The sequence below is a fragment of the Tripterygium wilfordii genome, chromosome 3 (assembly GCF_013401445.1).
Source record: "Tripterygium wilfordii isolate XIE 37 chromosome 3, ASM1340144v1, whole genome shotgun sequence".
In the NCBI taxonomy this organism is placed as follows: domain Eukaryota; kingdom Viridiplantae; phylum Streptophyta; class Magnoliopsida; order Celastrales; family Celastraceae; genus Tripterygium; species Tripterygium wilfordii.
Window position 1 is genome coordinate 1,843,139 of NC_052234.1, and position 15,920 is coordinate 1,859,058.

At 37.5% G+C, this 15,920-nt stretch overlaps 4 protein-coding genes across 6 annotated transcripts; 2 read left to right on the forward strand and 2 right to left on the reverse strand.

The window, feature by feature from the left end:
* Positions 1-1,256: 1,256 nt before the first annotated feature.
* On the forward strand, positions 1,257-4,836 carry LOC119995299. Of its 2 annotated transcripts, none has more exons than XM_038841766.1 (10): positions 1,257-1,506; positions 1,599-1,694; positions 1,792-1,866; positions 2,235-2,303; positions 2,877-2,953; positions 3,097-3,185; positions 3,277-3,406; positions 4,224-4,314; positions 4,414-4,479; positions 4,582-4,836. In XM_038841766.1, the coding sequence occupies exons 1-10, from the start codon at positions 1,372-1,374 to the stop codon at positions 4,699-4,701; spliced, it is 948 nt and encodes a 315-aa protein (XP_038697694.1). In that variant the 5' UTR covers positions 1,257-1,371; the 3' UTR covers positions 4,702-4,836. The 2 variants fall into 2 exon arrangements, with proteins under 2 accessions (XP_038697694.1, XP_038697695.1); XM_038841767.1 differs by having other exon boundaries at positions 1,365-1,506; positions 1,599-1,699.
* Positions 4,837-5,649: 813 nt separating this feature from the next.
* Positions 5,650-6,561, reverse strand: LOC119995207 (protein MIZU-KUSSEI 1). Its single transcript, XM_038841634.1, has one exon. It carries the CDS (start codon positions 6,446-6,448, stop codon positions 5,678-5,680), a length of 771 nt encoding a protein of 256 aa, XP_038697562.1. The 5' UTR covers positions 6,449-6,561; the 3' UTR covers positions 5,650-5,677.
* Positions 6,562-9,079: 2,518 nt separating this feature from the next.
* On the forward strand, positions 9,080-11,217 carry LOC119984093. The gene is made up of 2 exons (XM_038827867.1): positions 9,080-9,491; positions 10,574-11,217. Exons 1-2 carry the CDS (start codon positions 9,237-9,239, stop codon positions 10,799-10,801), a joined length of 483 nt encoding a protein of 160 aa, XP_038683795.1. The 5' UTR covers positions 9,080-9,236; the 3' UTR covers positions 10,802-11,217.
* Positions 11,218-13,808: 2,591 nt separating this feature from the next.
* On the reverse strand, positions 13,809-15,886 carry LOC119984079. Of its 2 annotated transcripts, none has more exons than XM_038827848.1 (5): positions 15,430-15,886; positions 15,235-15,285; positions 14,627-14,760; positions 14,441-14,532; positions 13,809-14,332 (listed from the first exon to the last, which is right to left on the reverse strand). In XM_038827848.1, the coding sequence occupies exons 1-5, from the start codon at positions 15,721-15,723 to the stop codon at positions 14,136-14,138; spliced, it is 768 nt and encodes a 255-aa protein (XP_038683776.1). In that variant the 5' UTR covers positions 15,724-15,886; the 3' UTR covers positions 13,809-14,135. The 2 variants fall into 2 exon arrangements, with proteins under 2 accessions (XP_038683776.1, XP_038683782.1); XM_038827854.1 differs by having other exon boundaries at positions 13,809-14,321; positions 15,430-15,881.
* Between the last annotated feature and the right edge of the window lie 34 nt (positions 15,887-15,920).

Below are 15,920 nucleotides of genomic sequence, written 5' to 3' on the forward strand. Positions count from 1 at the left end.
CGGGAACATAATATATATATATATATAATTTTTTGGGACAAAAGAGTATTGAACATTTTTATTATAAAGAGTTTTTTTTTGAGGTTTTTATTCATAAAGATAAAACTTAAAAGTTGTATTCCAACAAGAACAATTTAAAAAATTCTTTAGAAAAAAGGACAAAGTTTAACAATTTACCAAAATACCCTCCCTCCTTCTCCTTTCTTCTTATTTCTCTTCCTTCTTCCTACGCCACCATATCAGAAGTTAGTCGTCCGACCATCATTTTCGATGAACGAACTACCGAAATGAAGCTCTTGGTCTACCCGATCAAAGCTCAGTCATCACCAATAGTAGAAAATCACTTGAGTCGTCGAAAAAGCTTCGTGAAATCACGGTCACCATTTGAAAAAGAACTAGATCTGGCCAATGCCGGCGACCATCAACACATCCAATCAACTCCATATACTAAGGCGCATCACCTTTGAGGTTTTATTACTTTTTCAAACTTTTTTTTTCCATCTGAAATTGGATATGAATCTGCAGATATTATATCTGTTTCGTATATGATATTATATCTGTTTTGTATATGTAAATATTATATATGTTTTGTATCTATCAATATTCTTCTAAATCGAATATGAATATGCAGATATTATATCTGTTTTGGATCTGTTATGATATGTTATCGATTTTGGTCCTTTTGAAACTTCAAACAGATAACATTTCATTAAAGACAGATAACATTTTAACAAAACAGATGACATTATGACATATATCAAATTAATCGAAAAAGATAACATATCATCTGCAGTCTGTAGATCTCACATCAAAACAAAAAACCATGAAAATCACTACAGAAACAGTCGAAAATAATGATGTGATGACAGATCGAAGGAAAACAATAAGATCTACAAGTCTCGTGGTGAGTATGAATAGATCTAGTTCGAACACAACAAAAATCTGGTCGAAAAATTACTAAAAAATGTCATAGAACTCTCAAATAAGCCGTGAGGGGTGGAAACAAAGCTTCTGGCAGCGTAGACAAAGCTTCCGATGGAGATCCGAGATGAATCATGTGTAGGAGACATGTGTCATGTTTGAGAATGAAGATAAAAATATTTTAGACAATAAAATCATATATTTTGATTTTTTTATCTTTCATGAAATATTAGTTCAACCTATATAGACTTTATGGAATAAGATTTGTAAGAATGTCCTTATTGAAACAAAGCTCTTCAATGAGCACTTATCCTTTTCTTTTTGGGTGGAAAAAGAAGTGCATGACTGACGCTAACCGAAGAAACGGAACCTTATCTGCTTCTGTTGCATTAATGGTCTTGGTGAGAAATTCCGAGGACGAACACACATTTTGAGTGGTTAAAGATCACGATGGCTTCGCCTCTCTCGACTGGATTTCAGTATATTCAAATGCACAGCCATTCTTTCAACAAGTATCAAATTAGAGCAACATCCTCTGCCGCACCTGGTGTCGATCTCACAACCCTCGAATCCGCCATTGCTAAGGTTCTTGATTAGCTTATTTCACCCTCGTAATCAGTTGTTATAACAATGTTGTGCCAAAATCCAATTTCAAATTTATACATATTTGGTTGCAGAAAGACAGTGATGGAGTGAAAGAGGCGCTTAATCAGCTAAGTGAAGTGGGTTGGGCCAAGAAATGGAGTTCTCAGCCGTATGTTTCCCGTCGTCCGGTCAGGTTCCGTGCGAAATTCCGCTTTATGGATAATCTGTGGATTGGGAAATATAAATAAAAATTGTGTTCTAAAACCCTTGTTTTCTATGTAACAGACGTCTCTAAGGGAGCTAACAACTCTTGGAATTAAGAATGCGGAGAATCTTGCAATTCCAAGTGTCAGAAATGATGTATGTGCTGCCTTAACATTTGCTATAGCTGGGCTTGTTGGCTGGGATTTCTGTTGAACAATTTGTAGGCTCAATTTACAGTTAGTAATTATAGCATAAAAAGATGAATGTGGAGAAAATTTTGGAAACAGACTGCTACTTATCTCTGCTGATAAGCTTATACCCAAATATTAAATAAAAAAACTCGTCTTTTATGTTAGATTATTGATCTTATTGGTGCATGCCTGATGTTTTCTTATGCCTACCCCCAGCCGTTGTTGATTTATATGTTTATGGGGTTATAGCACAATTTGCTTTTACATTTGATGTAAATTGAGCTGTGGACTACTGTCTACTGTTCATATATTTGACACCTTTCTGCGATACAGGCTGCTTTTCTTTTCACAGTGGTGGGAACGACAGGATTTTTGGCTGTTCTCGCTGGCCAACTTCCCGGGGTAACCTTAATCTTGCCATTTTCTACCTTTCATTTTTATGATAAATGTTGTGATGCAAAGTAGCACGAAACTAACCTTCATTTTTTTGCATAGTAGAATTACTTTGTTAGTGATTACCCGAATTAAACGTATTTGAGGTATTTCTGCTGCGTTAAATTTGAAGGGAATTCCTAGAATGCAACTGGCGTGACAAGATCATAGATCATGGCACACCAAATAAGGAGAGTTTATGTAGTTTGGCTATACCATCTATCGAAATGAGCATATCTATCCAAGACAATTATACAAACTTCAAGCTGTTACTTTTCGTTAATCTATTGCCAAAAAATGAAACCACCACTGTTATACATTTTTTTGAGCTTCATTTTTCAAGGTTTCTTATCATCTCCTTTTGCCCACTCTGTTGAATTGTGAATTCTATGAGCAATATCTCCCTGCTTCCCCTATCTGTCACTCTTCAAATGCCTTTTTTCTTGGAGACGTAAGAATGGTTGGTGCAAGTACCTTTGTTGTACCGTAATCAATGTGCGGGGAAGTCTTACTTTTATTGATGCATTTATGATGTCTCTGTAGGATTGGGGCTTCTTTGTACCATACTTGATTGGAAGCATTTCTTTAGTAGTCTTGGCTGTGGGTAGCATTTCACCCGGGTAAGGTTTGGATGTATATAGTAAAAATATTTATGATCCCATTTTTACTTTTGAAGTTTCCTGTATGTTTTCATTTGAAAACAGCACTTGTACTTCAAATAAATTTACAGATAACTGTCTTTCTTATGTTCTGCCTTATATAGGCTTCTTCAAGCTGCGATTAGTGGCTTTTCGTCCTTCTTTCCAGATTACCAAGAGAGGATTGCTGGACATGAAGCTGCTCATTTTTTGAGTATTGCTCTCCACACTTGAATATGAATAGAGTAACATGATATGATCTATTTGATTGCAGTCTTTTCATATGCTTTTTGTCCAAACTCTAGTTGCTTATTTGCTTGGGCTGCCAATCCTGGACTATTCGCTGGATATTGGCAAGGAGCATGTCAATCTCATTGATGAAAGGTTGGAAAAACTGATATATAGTGGTCAGCTTGATGCTAAGGAACTAGACAGGTATCTGTCCTCTTAAAAGTTAAGAACCTGAAATCTATATTTTTTCTGCAATTTTTTTCTTCTGGAACTATGATGATTTCGCCTACTAAAGTTTCAAACTTCAAAGAATGCAAGTATAACTAGAACATGTTAGTAACTTTACTACTTTAAGAAAAACAATTGAATTTGTTGTTTGCATTCTAATTGAAGAGTTACCTGCCTTTTCTGTCTCTAGTCTAAATAATTAAAGCATTTTTTGATGAATTCAAATATTTATCCGGGTCTTCATCTGTAGGGATAGCTCACTTAGTGGCGTGGTGACTTTTACTTGGAAGTTGAAATGTGATCGAAAGGTTCATATAAAGATATAAAAGATAAGTTTTGTAATTGTGTTCACATAACAAATACCAGAAGTGTTCTTTATAATCTGTGACAAGGTGGTGCTGCATATCGCAAGGATGATTATGATATTCTCTTCTACGCGTAAAACTTTATGTAACCACCAACATCCTTTCTCTATAATTGTGTGTACTGTTGCTTGAATCAAAAGAAGAGCAGCCAAATGTATATGAAAATAATTAAATATCTCTATAAGAACATTTACTTTACCACAAGAATAAATCAATAATCTGGATTAGGATATAAACAATGCATGACAGCAAAAATTTAGTGATCCTCTCCAACGAGGAAGACAGACCTAATTGTTTGGTCGAACTCATGTTTCTTTCAACTCTAAAAATACCTATGGCAATAATCATTCTTGGTATCGAATCACTTGAACCCATGAAAAGCTTAATGGCAAAGTGAAGATACTAAGATTATGATAATGTCATCTCAGATTGGCAGTTGTAGCAATGGCAGGACTTGCGGCTGAGGGTCTGCAATATGACAAAGTGATTGGTCAATCTGCGGATCTTTTCACTCTACAGGTATTTCAACAGTCCTTTTTGCCAAAGCAAAGCTATCTGATGATATAACCAACTTAATTCCAAACTTCTGCCGTTAATCATTTTGTTTGTTTCTTGCAGAGATTCATAAACCGCAGCAAACCAACGCTAAGCAAAGATCAGCAGCAAAATCTTACCAGATGGGCTGTAAGTTCCTCAAGTGTGCAACTAATTATGAATGCCAGATTTAGTCTATTAAAGTTGATTTGTCATAGTAAAAGAATCCTAATACTTGGGAAAGTAATGCAGGTTTTGTTTGCTGGATCTCTCTTAAAAAATAACAAGGTGATTCATGAAGCCTTAATGAAGGCAATGTCAAACAAGGCAACTGTATTGGAGTGCATTGAAGCACTTGAGAATGCTGTGTAGTTCTACCGCAAGGTACTTCAGACAAACATATCGAAAATAACTATGGAATTTTCATTATTTCGTTACGATAAAAAAAAGTAGAAAACCATGTTAATTTATGATACATATATCAGAGGACATTATTCTTTATTTGCATGTGAATCATGTGCAAATGTGATTTGGAAATATTGGAATAACCTACACAAACAAGGAAAAAAATGTTATATATATGCAACATTGAAAGGGTTTGTCATTGTATATTAGCTCAATTCATTTTAATAGAGACATCTTACCTCAATTGGTACTAATGCTAGAGCTACAAGTCTAGAACTAAAAACTCAGAAATTAGTGTCAACTTTGAGTCATAATTGGGTCACCCAATGTAGGCATCATGTCTTGCTCTAGAACATGGATCTCAGATCATCTCACTATATGAATCTCATTTAAGGCTCACCTCCAGTGTAAGGGGTCAGCATGATTTCTATATGTAACTAAGAACAAACATCATGCTGTCCCCTAAGAAGAGATTAATTAAATCACAGAACAATAGCTCAGTTGATTATATCTACTGGCTTTGGATGGGTACATCCGTACATGTTGCTAAGGTAAGGAGTTCGAATTAGCGGAGAGTATTTCCTTGGGGTTTTCATGGTCTCGTGAGCTTTCGGCTCATTTTTAGGGAGGAGTTGAGAGTTCCATTTTGACCCGCATGGACTTTGGGCCGATCTTACCTGCTGCCATCGTGATATGGACTATTTTAGTTGTCGGAGATTTACGTCCACTCAGTTGTCCGAAGGGCATGTTAGGATGGGGTACAATGATTGCTTGGTTACCAAAAAAATTCGATAGTATATACAGTAGGACTGGGGCTTTCAAAGGGTATTAACATTACCAACATATAATATGAGAAGTGTCGCACTAAACATACCCACCCTTCACCTACCATCTACAACCACTAATCACCTTTACTTAACGAAAAAAGCATCATCAAATCAAATCAAATCCTGACAAAGAATATACTGAGCTCCGGCCCATTATTCCCTTCCGGGCTCAACATGTACAACGTCTCCGAATCCTTGGAGCCCACAACCCGTTCAAAATGGGCCCGAACGTAAACAATCTCCAAATCCGGCCCATCAATGTCCGAGTTCCCCGGCAGCACCCCAGCCCCCATGGACACAGCCTTGAGAAGCTCCATCACATTCAAATCCTCCTCCGTCGCCTCCCTCGTGACGCCGTACCCGGCCTTCTTACCGTTACAGAACATCGTCCACAACGGCTCGTTTAGCAATTTTGTCTTATCCTTCTCCGCCCTCTTCTCGCACTCCAGCGCGATCCGCACAGTCCCCGCGCTCATCTCCTTCTGCAACGCATTCGTTTGCATCGCCAATTCGACGACCAACGAAGGTAGACATTTAGGGTTTTCTTGCATCGACAAGCTCACCCTCCCTTTCCGGTACCCGAACAAGGTGCCCGTGACGCGCGTGCCTGTGATTCCGTTGCTGCGGCTGTCGGGGAGGCTGATGCCGCCACCGTGGAGAGTGGGGATCTTGCAGGCGGGGGTTATGATTGGGAATGAGCGGAAGACGGAGCGGAAAACGCGGAAGACTTTGGTCTTTGATTTTTTCTTGTGGGAGGGTTGGATGAGGGATCGTGGTGGTGGTGGGGTCGGTGGCTTTGGGGGCTCGGCGGATGATAGAGACAGTGATGGTGTTGAAGAGGTTGGGGTTTCCGGTGGTGTTGCGTTGTTGGGCTTTGACTCCCCCATTGAATGGACATGGAGGAAGGTTAGGATGGGAGAGAGAGGCCGAGAGAAAGAGATCGAGAGAGAGGGAGGGAAGTTCGTTAAGTTTGGTAATGGTCTTTGTGGGTGGTCAACGATCCTACGTTTTTGGGTTTAGAATAGAATTTATGTTTTGACCTTTCGTTTTTACATCTTTGTGTGATTTTTTTTTTGGGTCTTGTTAACCACCATCTTTATAAGGATTCAATTCACCACAGCACGTCATTTAGAGTGGACCGAGGGGAGAACTGGTACACCAAAGTACCGATTAATAGTCCTGTGCAACATGTGAATCGTTACGATTCACATCAAATGCCCCCATTTCCATCCCTAATTATCAAACATGATTTTTTCCTCTCCCTTCTTCCCATCTTTTCCCGATTTTTCTCCTCTTTCTCCGGCAATGCATTCATCTTTGCCGACGAAATAATTGGAGGACGATCCGATACAACACTTGATAGTATCTTTGCACAGGGTTTGTTTTTGGTCTTTTTTAATGACACTGGATAGTTCAAACTTCAAATTACATTTATGTCATTTATTCAATACAATAAAAACATTGGATAGTATGTTACTTCTTTTTATAGGGCTTTTTATACATAAGGACAAAATGTGTGAGTCGTATTCAATGAGGTCAAGTCAAAAAGAAATTTAGAAATAAGGACAAAGGTTATAAACTTACAAAAATATCCTTGTATTATAAAATATCACACGTTATTATCTTCTTCCTCCTCTTATATTCTCTCTCTTCTTCTTTCTTCACGCCGACAACTGGAAGTTGATCGTTCATCCATCATTTTCGATGAACAAACTATCGAAATCATGACAACCGTTCGAAAAAGAGTTAGATCCGGTTAATACGACCAACGCTGACGACCATCAAAACCCCCAATCAACTTCACATACCAAGGCGTATCACCTTTGAGGTTTTATTGCTTTTTTAAACTTTTTTTTTTCTTTTGAAATCGGATTTGAAATATGAAGATATTATATCTGTTTTGGATTTGTTCTGATATATTATCTATTTCAGAACTTCAAATCGATAACACTTCAATAAAAACAAATAACATTTAGTAAAATAGATAGCATTATGACAGAGATCAAATTACTCGAAATAGATACATATCACCTACAGTCTACAGAACCAAAGAACTATGAAAATCACCTGCAGTCTACAACAAAAATCAGGATGAAAAATTACTAAAAAATACCATAGAACTCTCGAATAAGTCATGAGGGGCGGAGACGAAACTTCTGTCGACAGACTGAGATGAATCACGTGCAGGAGGAGGTCTTTCATGTTTGAGGGTGAAGATGAGGGTATTTTAGACAAAACCTTATTTTTTAATTTTTTGTTGATGAATAATATTTTAAATTTGATGAACCTTATGGAACAAAACTTTTAATGGAGGAACTTATATATAATTTTACCTTTTTTATATGATGTAGGCAGGGAAGAGCAGACGGTTTGAGTCATTGTCATAAGTCATAACTCCTCAACAAAGTACGGGTTATCATAAATCCCTTCTAACAACATTTGGTTCACGAAAATCCCAATAAGTTAGTCATTGTCATGATGACTAACAACTTGTTATAATTTATCAACTTCAAAACATAAAAACTCCCAACAATTGTAAGTAGGGATACAATATGACAATATGTATCTATGTATGTATCTTTCTGTTATAGAATTGTGATAAGCATTTGTTTAAGAATTGTGATAATCATTTGTTGAGGGTGGGCTTTGCCCTTATTAACCACTCGGTTGTTGGGATTGTCCCTACCGATGTGGTATTTTTGAGTCTTAACAATTCAGAAATAGAGGTGATTACTGGCTCAGAAAATAAAATCATAGAGAGAGTATCATGAAGTTTGGGGCTCCCGCCCCTCCCACTCTTTGGATAATAAACCTATTTTCTGAGTTCTCCTCTAATTTGCACAACTCCAAATGAGGAAGAAGGTTCCAAAGAAAGAGGACAATCTGCTAACTTATGTTTAGAGGTTTATGGGCTGGGCTTGGGTTAAATACTAATTATTATATAAATTGGGCTTTAATTAGATGGACTTGGCTACAAATTATTTTAGTACCTCAATTTACCTCCCATTGGAGCAAAGCAATTTTTCAACTCTCATTTACTATTCAAAGTGCATTAAAATATGCATTGAGGACCCATTTCACAGCCAATACTCCAAGTTCAATTGCGTTTTTTGAGATCATTTTTGGGATCTCAAACATTATCCTATTAAAAAAATTACTTACTATGATCCAACCTGATGAAAACATTGAAAGAAAGAGGAAAACGTTCTCTAAATCATTTTCCAATTGTGGAGCACCCAACATTTTAATTTTGTGAAAATGGTTAGAATTATTTTCCAACATTTTTATTTCCATACTTCTAGGAATTTATTTATTTCATCAAAAATAAATAATTAAGGAAAGTCAAAATCCCATCACCATCTAAAATAGAGTAAATCTTACTACTTTCCCTTTCTCATGCTTTCCATGTCAGTTTCTTTTATGTTGACACCTCACGCGCTTTACCGGACACGTGGGGACTTCACAAGAAAACAAAGAGAAGAAAGAATTAAAAATTCAAAAAAATAAAACATTCTCTCTTTCTTTAACCCCCAAATTGCTTTTCTTCTTCTCTACTCATACCTTCTCAGCTTCTCTCTAAACCTTCCTTCCTTCGTCCATCTCTCTGTCTCTCTCTATACGCCGACGCAAACCATTCAATCTTTCTCTCTTCGGAGTATTTGGAATTGAAACTATATGTTCGGTTTTGGAGATGAGTTTATGATAGATAGTTACAGACGTCCATGGCTTCTATGGATCCAACTACTGGTCCTCTTCCTCCTCCTCTTCCTCCTCTATTGCTTCACTGTATTCACTTCGGATCTCTCAGATGACGCCACCACCGCCACCGCCACCGCCTCAGCTTCTCGTTCTTCCATGTCTAATTTGGGGAAACCGATTGTCAACAAGCACGGGAGCACAGCTGTTACAAGTCATAGACAAAATTTTCAGGTATCCGATTTCAATTTCTTCTAACTGTATCTTTGTTTTATCCGTATTTGATCGATTTCGTGTTGTTTAGAAAACGTATTTTGTCGTTTGTTGCTTTGAACCAATCAATTCCAGTCTGTCACCAACGATGTTTTTGGTATTTGGGGTTTATTTTATTGGCGTGTCCAAATGTATCAGAACTTTCAATTCATTCTAATCCTTCAAAAAAGGTAGGCCGTGTTTGCCTTTTCGAATCTTTTAAAAGATTATTAGGTGGGGGGCCCTTTGTTGAGCAGCATTGGTATTTGGTCATAGGTAAAATTTGGCTCCCCAAACACGCCCTTTTTGGGGTCATAATTGTGCTTTGTTGGTCATATAAAAGGAAGCTTCTTTTGTAAATTATGTATTCAATTGAAGAATTAAGCATTTTTACTTTTTTAGTACCTATTTCTCAAATACATCGAATAAATATGATTTTCAGTAAAATATGAAAACAGTGAGGACATGTCTGACAGCTTTGAATTTGGATCTAAATTATCAACTTTTATTACAGTTTTTATATTGAAATAACTTTTTGTTCAAATTAATGGAACCAACATGCCTCATCTCGTTTGTTTCTGTTACTTTAATTTGACTCTGTTTCATCATCTAGCATTCATGTGCAGTTGAGTTTAAATGTCAGTATGTCACATACAGGGTCCTCCTTTTCTTTTCTTTTCGTCGATATGCAACGTTAATTCTGGCAATGAAATGTAGGTGGATTCGTCCAAGTGGATTATCATTTTGGTTAATGTTTGCTTGGTTGTTGGCAATTGGTGGTAGGAATTGCTAGAAGCAGGAGGTAGGAGGCCTCATGGGATATTGTTTAATTACATGGGAAATGCAATAGATGGGGGAAACTTGCAGGTCAAAATAGAAAACTTCAAAAATTGATACAACAGAATGTGCTGAGAGTTGCATTATGACAATGTTAACGGCATATAGAATTGAGCTTTGAGTTGAATGATGTTTGGGCTAAAATGTACATAATTATCTATGCCAAATTGTCAAGTTGTGTAATAATAAAAGTTTGATTGAAATAAGAGATCTGCTATGGTATGTAGGTCGGAGAGATCCAAAGCATGAAAGGAGAGATAGCGACGAGGATGAGCAGAAGAATGGTGAGAGGAGACATTGCAGAAAGGGAGGGCTCTCCAGTAAAGAATGCAACTCTTTTGTTTCTCCACCCATGCCACTACTTTAGGCTTGCTAGATGGGCATTTCTAAAATGTTTTGGTATCGACGCCAACTCTGAGAATTCTACTACAGGAGAAAACAGAAAAGATAGATAACGAATGGTCATTCTTCATCTTCTCATCCTCTAAGGTATAGCTTGAAAGGTATGTACAGGATAATGATGAAGATGATGATGCCACTGGTCCACTTAATCCAAGCCTTAAAGCAATGAGGATGGTGATTCTTCAGCCACAAAAGGTAAGGGACAATGTAAAACTAGGTTTTTCTAGATATATATATATTATACACAGGGCAATTTCATATTCATACCAATCCCTGTTCGACAATGTGAAGTAATATCTGGAATCCTCACCATCCCAATATTAATTTAATCTTTTTCCCCAGAATTTTCTTTCTATTATCCTCATCAAATTTACAATCCTATATGTCCTAGAGAAGGTATTTTGCTATGTTTTTATGACATTACCATGTTTAGACTGATTTGCATGAAGAAAGAAACACTTGTTGACCAGCTGTTATTGTCATCTATGTCTTCTGCATGATGCTTTATAACAGTTTTGGTATGTGGATTGTAGCAGTTGTTTGTATCCCAAGAAACCAAAATGCCATTTAAACTGGTCAAAAATGTATGACCCACGTAATTTGGTGTTTTCCATCTAAGCTCCTTTATAGTCTTTGGATCAAACTGGTGTACCCTTTCATCATCAGATCATAACTTGTTTTGCAGTTAAAGCACTTCTCTAGAATTTAGATACTCCAATATCTCTATGGCAAATCAGTCTAATCTATTGATTCTATGGCAAATTAACAGTAAAAGTTGACAGAGCACATAATTGAATGTGGAATATTTGCACCCCTCAATTAAATACACCCCATTAACCTTCAAGTTTGACTCCCTCATCTTATCTGATACGATTCTTGACAATACCGCTCAAGATTGACTCACACAACACAACTTGTTCAAGATTGATTCACACAACACACTGGTTTGGGAGGATTTGGGAATTAGGGTTCTTGATAGTGGTGTAGAGAAGGAATTGAGAATTAGGATTCAAGAGGGTTGTAGATTGTATTTTTTAGAAAAGACATAAATTGAGGTGTACTTATAATTATTATGTTTTTAGTGGGGATTTATTTAAGATGAGGTGCACTTAGTTAAGTGAATGGTGTAAATAGTCTTTATCTGCGGAATTAAGGACCGACCAGAAACGTGGGAAGTGATACCTCACCAACCTTATTAACTTGTTATTGTGTGGCGGATTGGGAAAGAAGTGAGTGGTAACTTGCCTTTCACTTGTCATCATATATTATGTAGTCCCCGGTTTGTCTTCTAATCCCAACCGAGATTGTCTGCGATATCTGCTTCTGTACTCTGTAGTTGGGACACTCGGCTCCTTTTCACTGGATTCGACACTCTGCTTCACTTTCTGAATTATTCCATGTTATTGCACTTGTCGTGAGGCCTTTGTCCTGGTTACCTCTTTATAGCTACTGTGCATGTACACACACAAAGACATTAGACATGTTGGTCCACAATGCAAAAGGGATCATTATATGCAGGCAGGCCGGTTGAATAGTAAACACCGGTGAAATGTTAGCTGAACCCTGCCGGTAAAATCAGATAATTTTTCGAAGTATTTCCAAATATTGTTTGAACATTCAAATTCTTTGTTATATATACATGCATTTAAACAAAATCAATCAGATAAATCATCATAAAAAATTGTATAGGCATGTCATTTTTGCAACTGTGCAAACAGTTCTCTTCCTATTCCACATCTTCCACCTCAATGCCCCTTATCATGATAAGATCCAAAGTTTAGGTTTTCCTCCATTCACTATATTCACTGATGTCAGGCGTGGCAAAAATTCGATTTCGGGTCGAACAATATCACTTGTTTATAAAATATTTACATCTCAGGACCCTAACCCGAATTGAATTTCGGACATATTTAATTGACCAAACCCAAATTGATTTAAATCCAGACAAATAAATCGAACATTAATCTAATTCGGTTTAGGGACCAAACAAGTAAACGTTGTGTTGGACCTAAATTCCAGACATATAGATTATGTCCAAACTTGGTTTATTCCAGGTCGGACAAATTCAGTTATCCGGACCACACAAAATTTTCCCACCCCTAACTAAAGTCCTTGTGTCCATTTCCGGTTGAATACAAAAACATGTTCTACAGAGAGACACTAGGGATGAGCAAGTGTGGTGCTTTCCCTTTCTGATTCTAGGCAAGCAATGGCAACATAAACACACCACCATTTTTCATGAGCTCAGTTTTGCTTTCCAAGACATAACAGGCAGGATTCTACCCATACTATATCTACGTAGCTTCCCAGCCTTCCCTAAACTCACTTCCAGATATCGCGCATCTTCAAAAGGTACCTCATGGTCTTCCTCAGAAATCCATGTCTAAGAGTTACCTCAATCAAGTTTTCTCTGCAGCACAATATCTTATGGCTTTATGTTGATGATGATGAAGTACAATATCTCCCATACTATGATCTATGTTTTTCATAATTATCAATCATCTTAACCTACCACATTATCTCCACTGCAATGGTATAACAAACGGTTTTGGGAATTCAGTGATAAAACAGAAAAAATAATGACTTAATCAGTTAATCTCATCCCAGTTTTGCTTAGCTAGAGTACCAAGGAAAGGACATTAACTCATCTAACACCTGATCCGAGCCCCTTAACCATTGTTAGGCAAGTGTCTAGTCCAAAATCTAAAACGCAAACAAGCTTTAATTTATAGTTCTCAATCCCAACACGACACAAACAAGAGTAAACGAAGAGTTAGCTTGGCTTACAATTTCTTGACCTCTAAGCACTAAAGCTCTGAAAGGTAACAACACAATAGCATCAACTTCTCATTAATATCAATGAGATCATACCTAAACGGCACGAGAATTATCCATAAGTCACAAGTAATCCTCAATTTCGTTGAGAAATTGCAAGATTTACCGATGCTATCTTTAGCCCTCTCCAATCTCCCCATTCAGATGTGAAACAATAATTAAATCTAGTTCAAAAATCTATGACCTGCACCATGATAACTTATCAATAAAAGGTCATAATTATAATGAGGCTCAAAATTCATTTATTAATGCACCAAAAGCTTAAAAAAAATATAAATTCCACACAACGTTAAAAACTACATCAATTGGGATCAGAGAGAGATTCTGAGCAGCCTACTACAACTTCTCTAACCAAATCTCAAAACAAATCTAAGGAATTTCAAAATATCCGAATCCCCACTAACTACTGTGCCTTGACGAAAAGTCCTTACAAGGAACAAAATCATCATTTATGTGGCATCTCTCGAGAACATTAAAGAAAATGAACTAAAGACAAATTTTAGAAAAGGAGATACATACATAGTTAATTTCAATGTTGCTCACCATGAAGATTTAACATTTTTTTGACAAACGCTTTGCTCTTTGCTTGGAGAAATAGTTAAAGGCCATTCTGGAAAATCGAGTTAGGGTGAAAAAGATTTGGAAGAAAGCACGGGCCTTCACAATTCCTTCCCTCATGCCCCTTGCGGTCCTAGCCAATGATGGTCCTTGTGTGTCAATTTTCGGATTCGGTATTACCTGCGCCAAAGCTAAAAAAGTAAAGGTGGAGTAAAATTCAAGGTTCCGAAACCATTTGAGAACTGATGGTAAAAATAAAAATTAAATAAAAGAGACACATGAAAGCAAATGTAAGCAACCTGATGGAGCCATGTTTGTCAGTTGACGCAACCTCTCCTCAGCTACGCGAACAGCTCGAGTGGAGCTTCTAACACCTTGTGTTATGTCTTGGCTGCAGAAGAAATAAAAAAAACGAGGTGCAATTTCATTTCATGAGCGTGAGATAGGAATAACTAGCAGGAAAGGGGTTCAGGTACAAGGCTAACCCAAAATCACTGAGCTCCATGGTCAGATCACTAATCTCCATGCCAGATAATCGAATAGCAGCCATTGTACCAGGAAGCTCCTCCCTAGTGACATCCATCAATTTCTCAAGCGACTCTGCTGCTCTCTTAAAAGCCTTCATTAATCCACAACGAACAATTAGCACATGGAAGACGAGCGATAACAAATGAATATTCTATAAAAAAATAAATCCCTTATGCATATTACCAGACTATGCATTAAGGCTACATTTGGTTCACTTTGTATCCAATACAAACAACATTCTCATTCTATCACCATGTTTTGTAGTCCTATTACCCAGTTTAAACTCACGGAAAACAAGGAATCACAGTATCAGTTCCAAACTAGTATTGAGATATCATTACGTATTAATGTAGGAAAATAGACTTAACTGACCAAAGACTCTAAAGTTGTCAGTGTAACACAAGATCTTATTTTACTTCATACTGCATTCCAAATCAAAATTTTTTAACACATTTTCTAGTAGTGTTGCAGCAATTCAAGAATTGATTTGGAAATTGGAATTGTATTCTCATCGTGGAGGAAAGAGTAACATCAGTAAGAAATGAGGGTTGTGAAAGTCGAATACCAGAAGTGCAGGGATTGCAGATAAGAACAGACAGGTTGCTGAAACCGCTGCCTGCAAAATATTAAGTTATCAGAGTACAATTCTACCGAAGTAGAAATCATGATCTCCATAGTGAAACTGTCTCTAAATTGTCTTATCAGTCACAATCTAAGTACAATACAGACATTCGAAGAGAAAAAGAAGTAGAGAAAGTACCAGGGAAACAGTGACGTTGAGGGCGAGGTTGTGGCGTTGTGTGAGGTTCCACTGCGAAAGCGGAAGGGAAGGAGAAAACCCGACGGACGACGTGTAACATTCAGATGACGGCAACGAATCCGACGGATCAGACGCAGCTGAAGGGGACACGGACCTTACGCTCAAGGACGGAAGGTGTCGAGCCGGCAGCCGGAGATCAAACCGCTGCCGACGAACGACGCTGGAAAAGCTGTGATTATTCTTCGCCTTGATTGCAGAATCAAATGATAGATGGAATTTCGCTGCGCATAGCATTTTCAATGTCTTCCCTCCCTTTCCTTTTCTTTGGGGAACGCGTCGCAATGAGTGAATGGGAGAACGGAAAGCACTACATGTTAATTTGGTTTGAGGCTGCACAGATGGAAGAGGCCATTTTAGAGACACCCTTGTAGTTTCAAAATATGTTAAACAGACCCCAATAGTTTGTTAGCTGCAAATACACCCCTGCGCGG

What these genes read in the sequence shown, in the direction of transcription:
- LOC119995299 (XM_038841766.1), top strand. Translation starts at nt 1,372, where the DNA reads ATGGCTTCGCCTCTCTCGACTGGATTTCAGTATATTCAAATGCACAGC. An exon ending in TCGAATCCGCCATTGCTAAG is followed by an intron (nt 1,507 to 1,598) that starts GTTCTTGATTAG and finishes ATTTGGTTGCAG; the next exon opens with AAAGACAGTGATGGAGTGAA. An exon ending in TTCCAAGTGTCAGAAATGAT is followed by an intron (nt 1,867 to 2,234) that starts GTATGTGCTGCC and finishes TCTGCGATACAG; the next exon opens with GCTGCTTTTCTTTTCACAGT.
- LOC119995207 (XM_038841634.1), bottom strand. Translation starts at nt 6,448, where the DNA reads ATGGGGGAGTCAAAGCCCAACAACGCAACACCACCGGAAACCCCAACC.
- LOC119984093 (XM_038827867.1), top strand. Translation starts at nt 9,237, where the DNA reads ATGTTCGGTTTTGGAGATGAGTTTATGATAGATAGTTACAGACGTCCA. An exon ending in GTCATAGACAAAATTTTCAG is followed by an intron (nt 9,492 to 10,573) that starts GTATCCGATTTC and finishes TATGGTATGTAG; the next exon opens with GTCGGAGAGATCCAAAGCAT.
- LOC119984079 (XM_038827848.1), bottom strand. Translation starts at nt 15,723, where the DNA reads ATGCTATGCGCAGCGAAATTCCATCTATCATTTGATTCTGCAATCAAG. An exon ending in CTGCAATCCCTGCACTTCTG is followed by an intron (nt 14,761 to 15,234) that starts GTATTCGACTTT and finishes GGATTAATGAAG; the next exon opens with GCTTTTAAGAGAGCAGCAGA. An exon ending in GACAAACATGGCTCCATCAG is followed by an intron (nt 14,333 to 14,440) that starts GTTGCTTACATT and finishes TTACTTTTTTAG; the next exon opens with CTTTGGCGCAGGTAATACCG.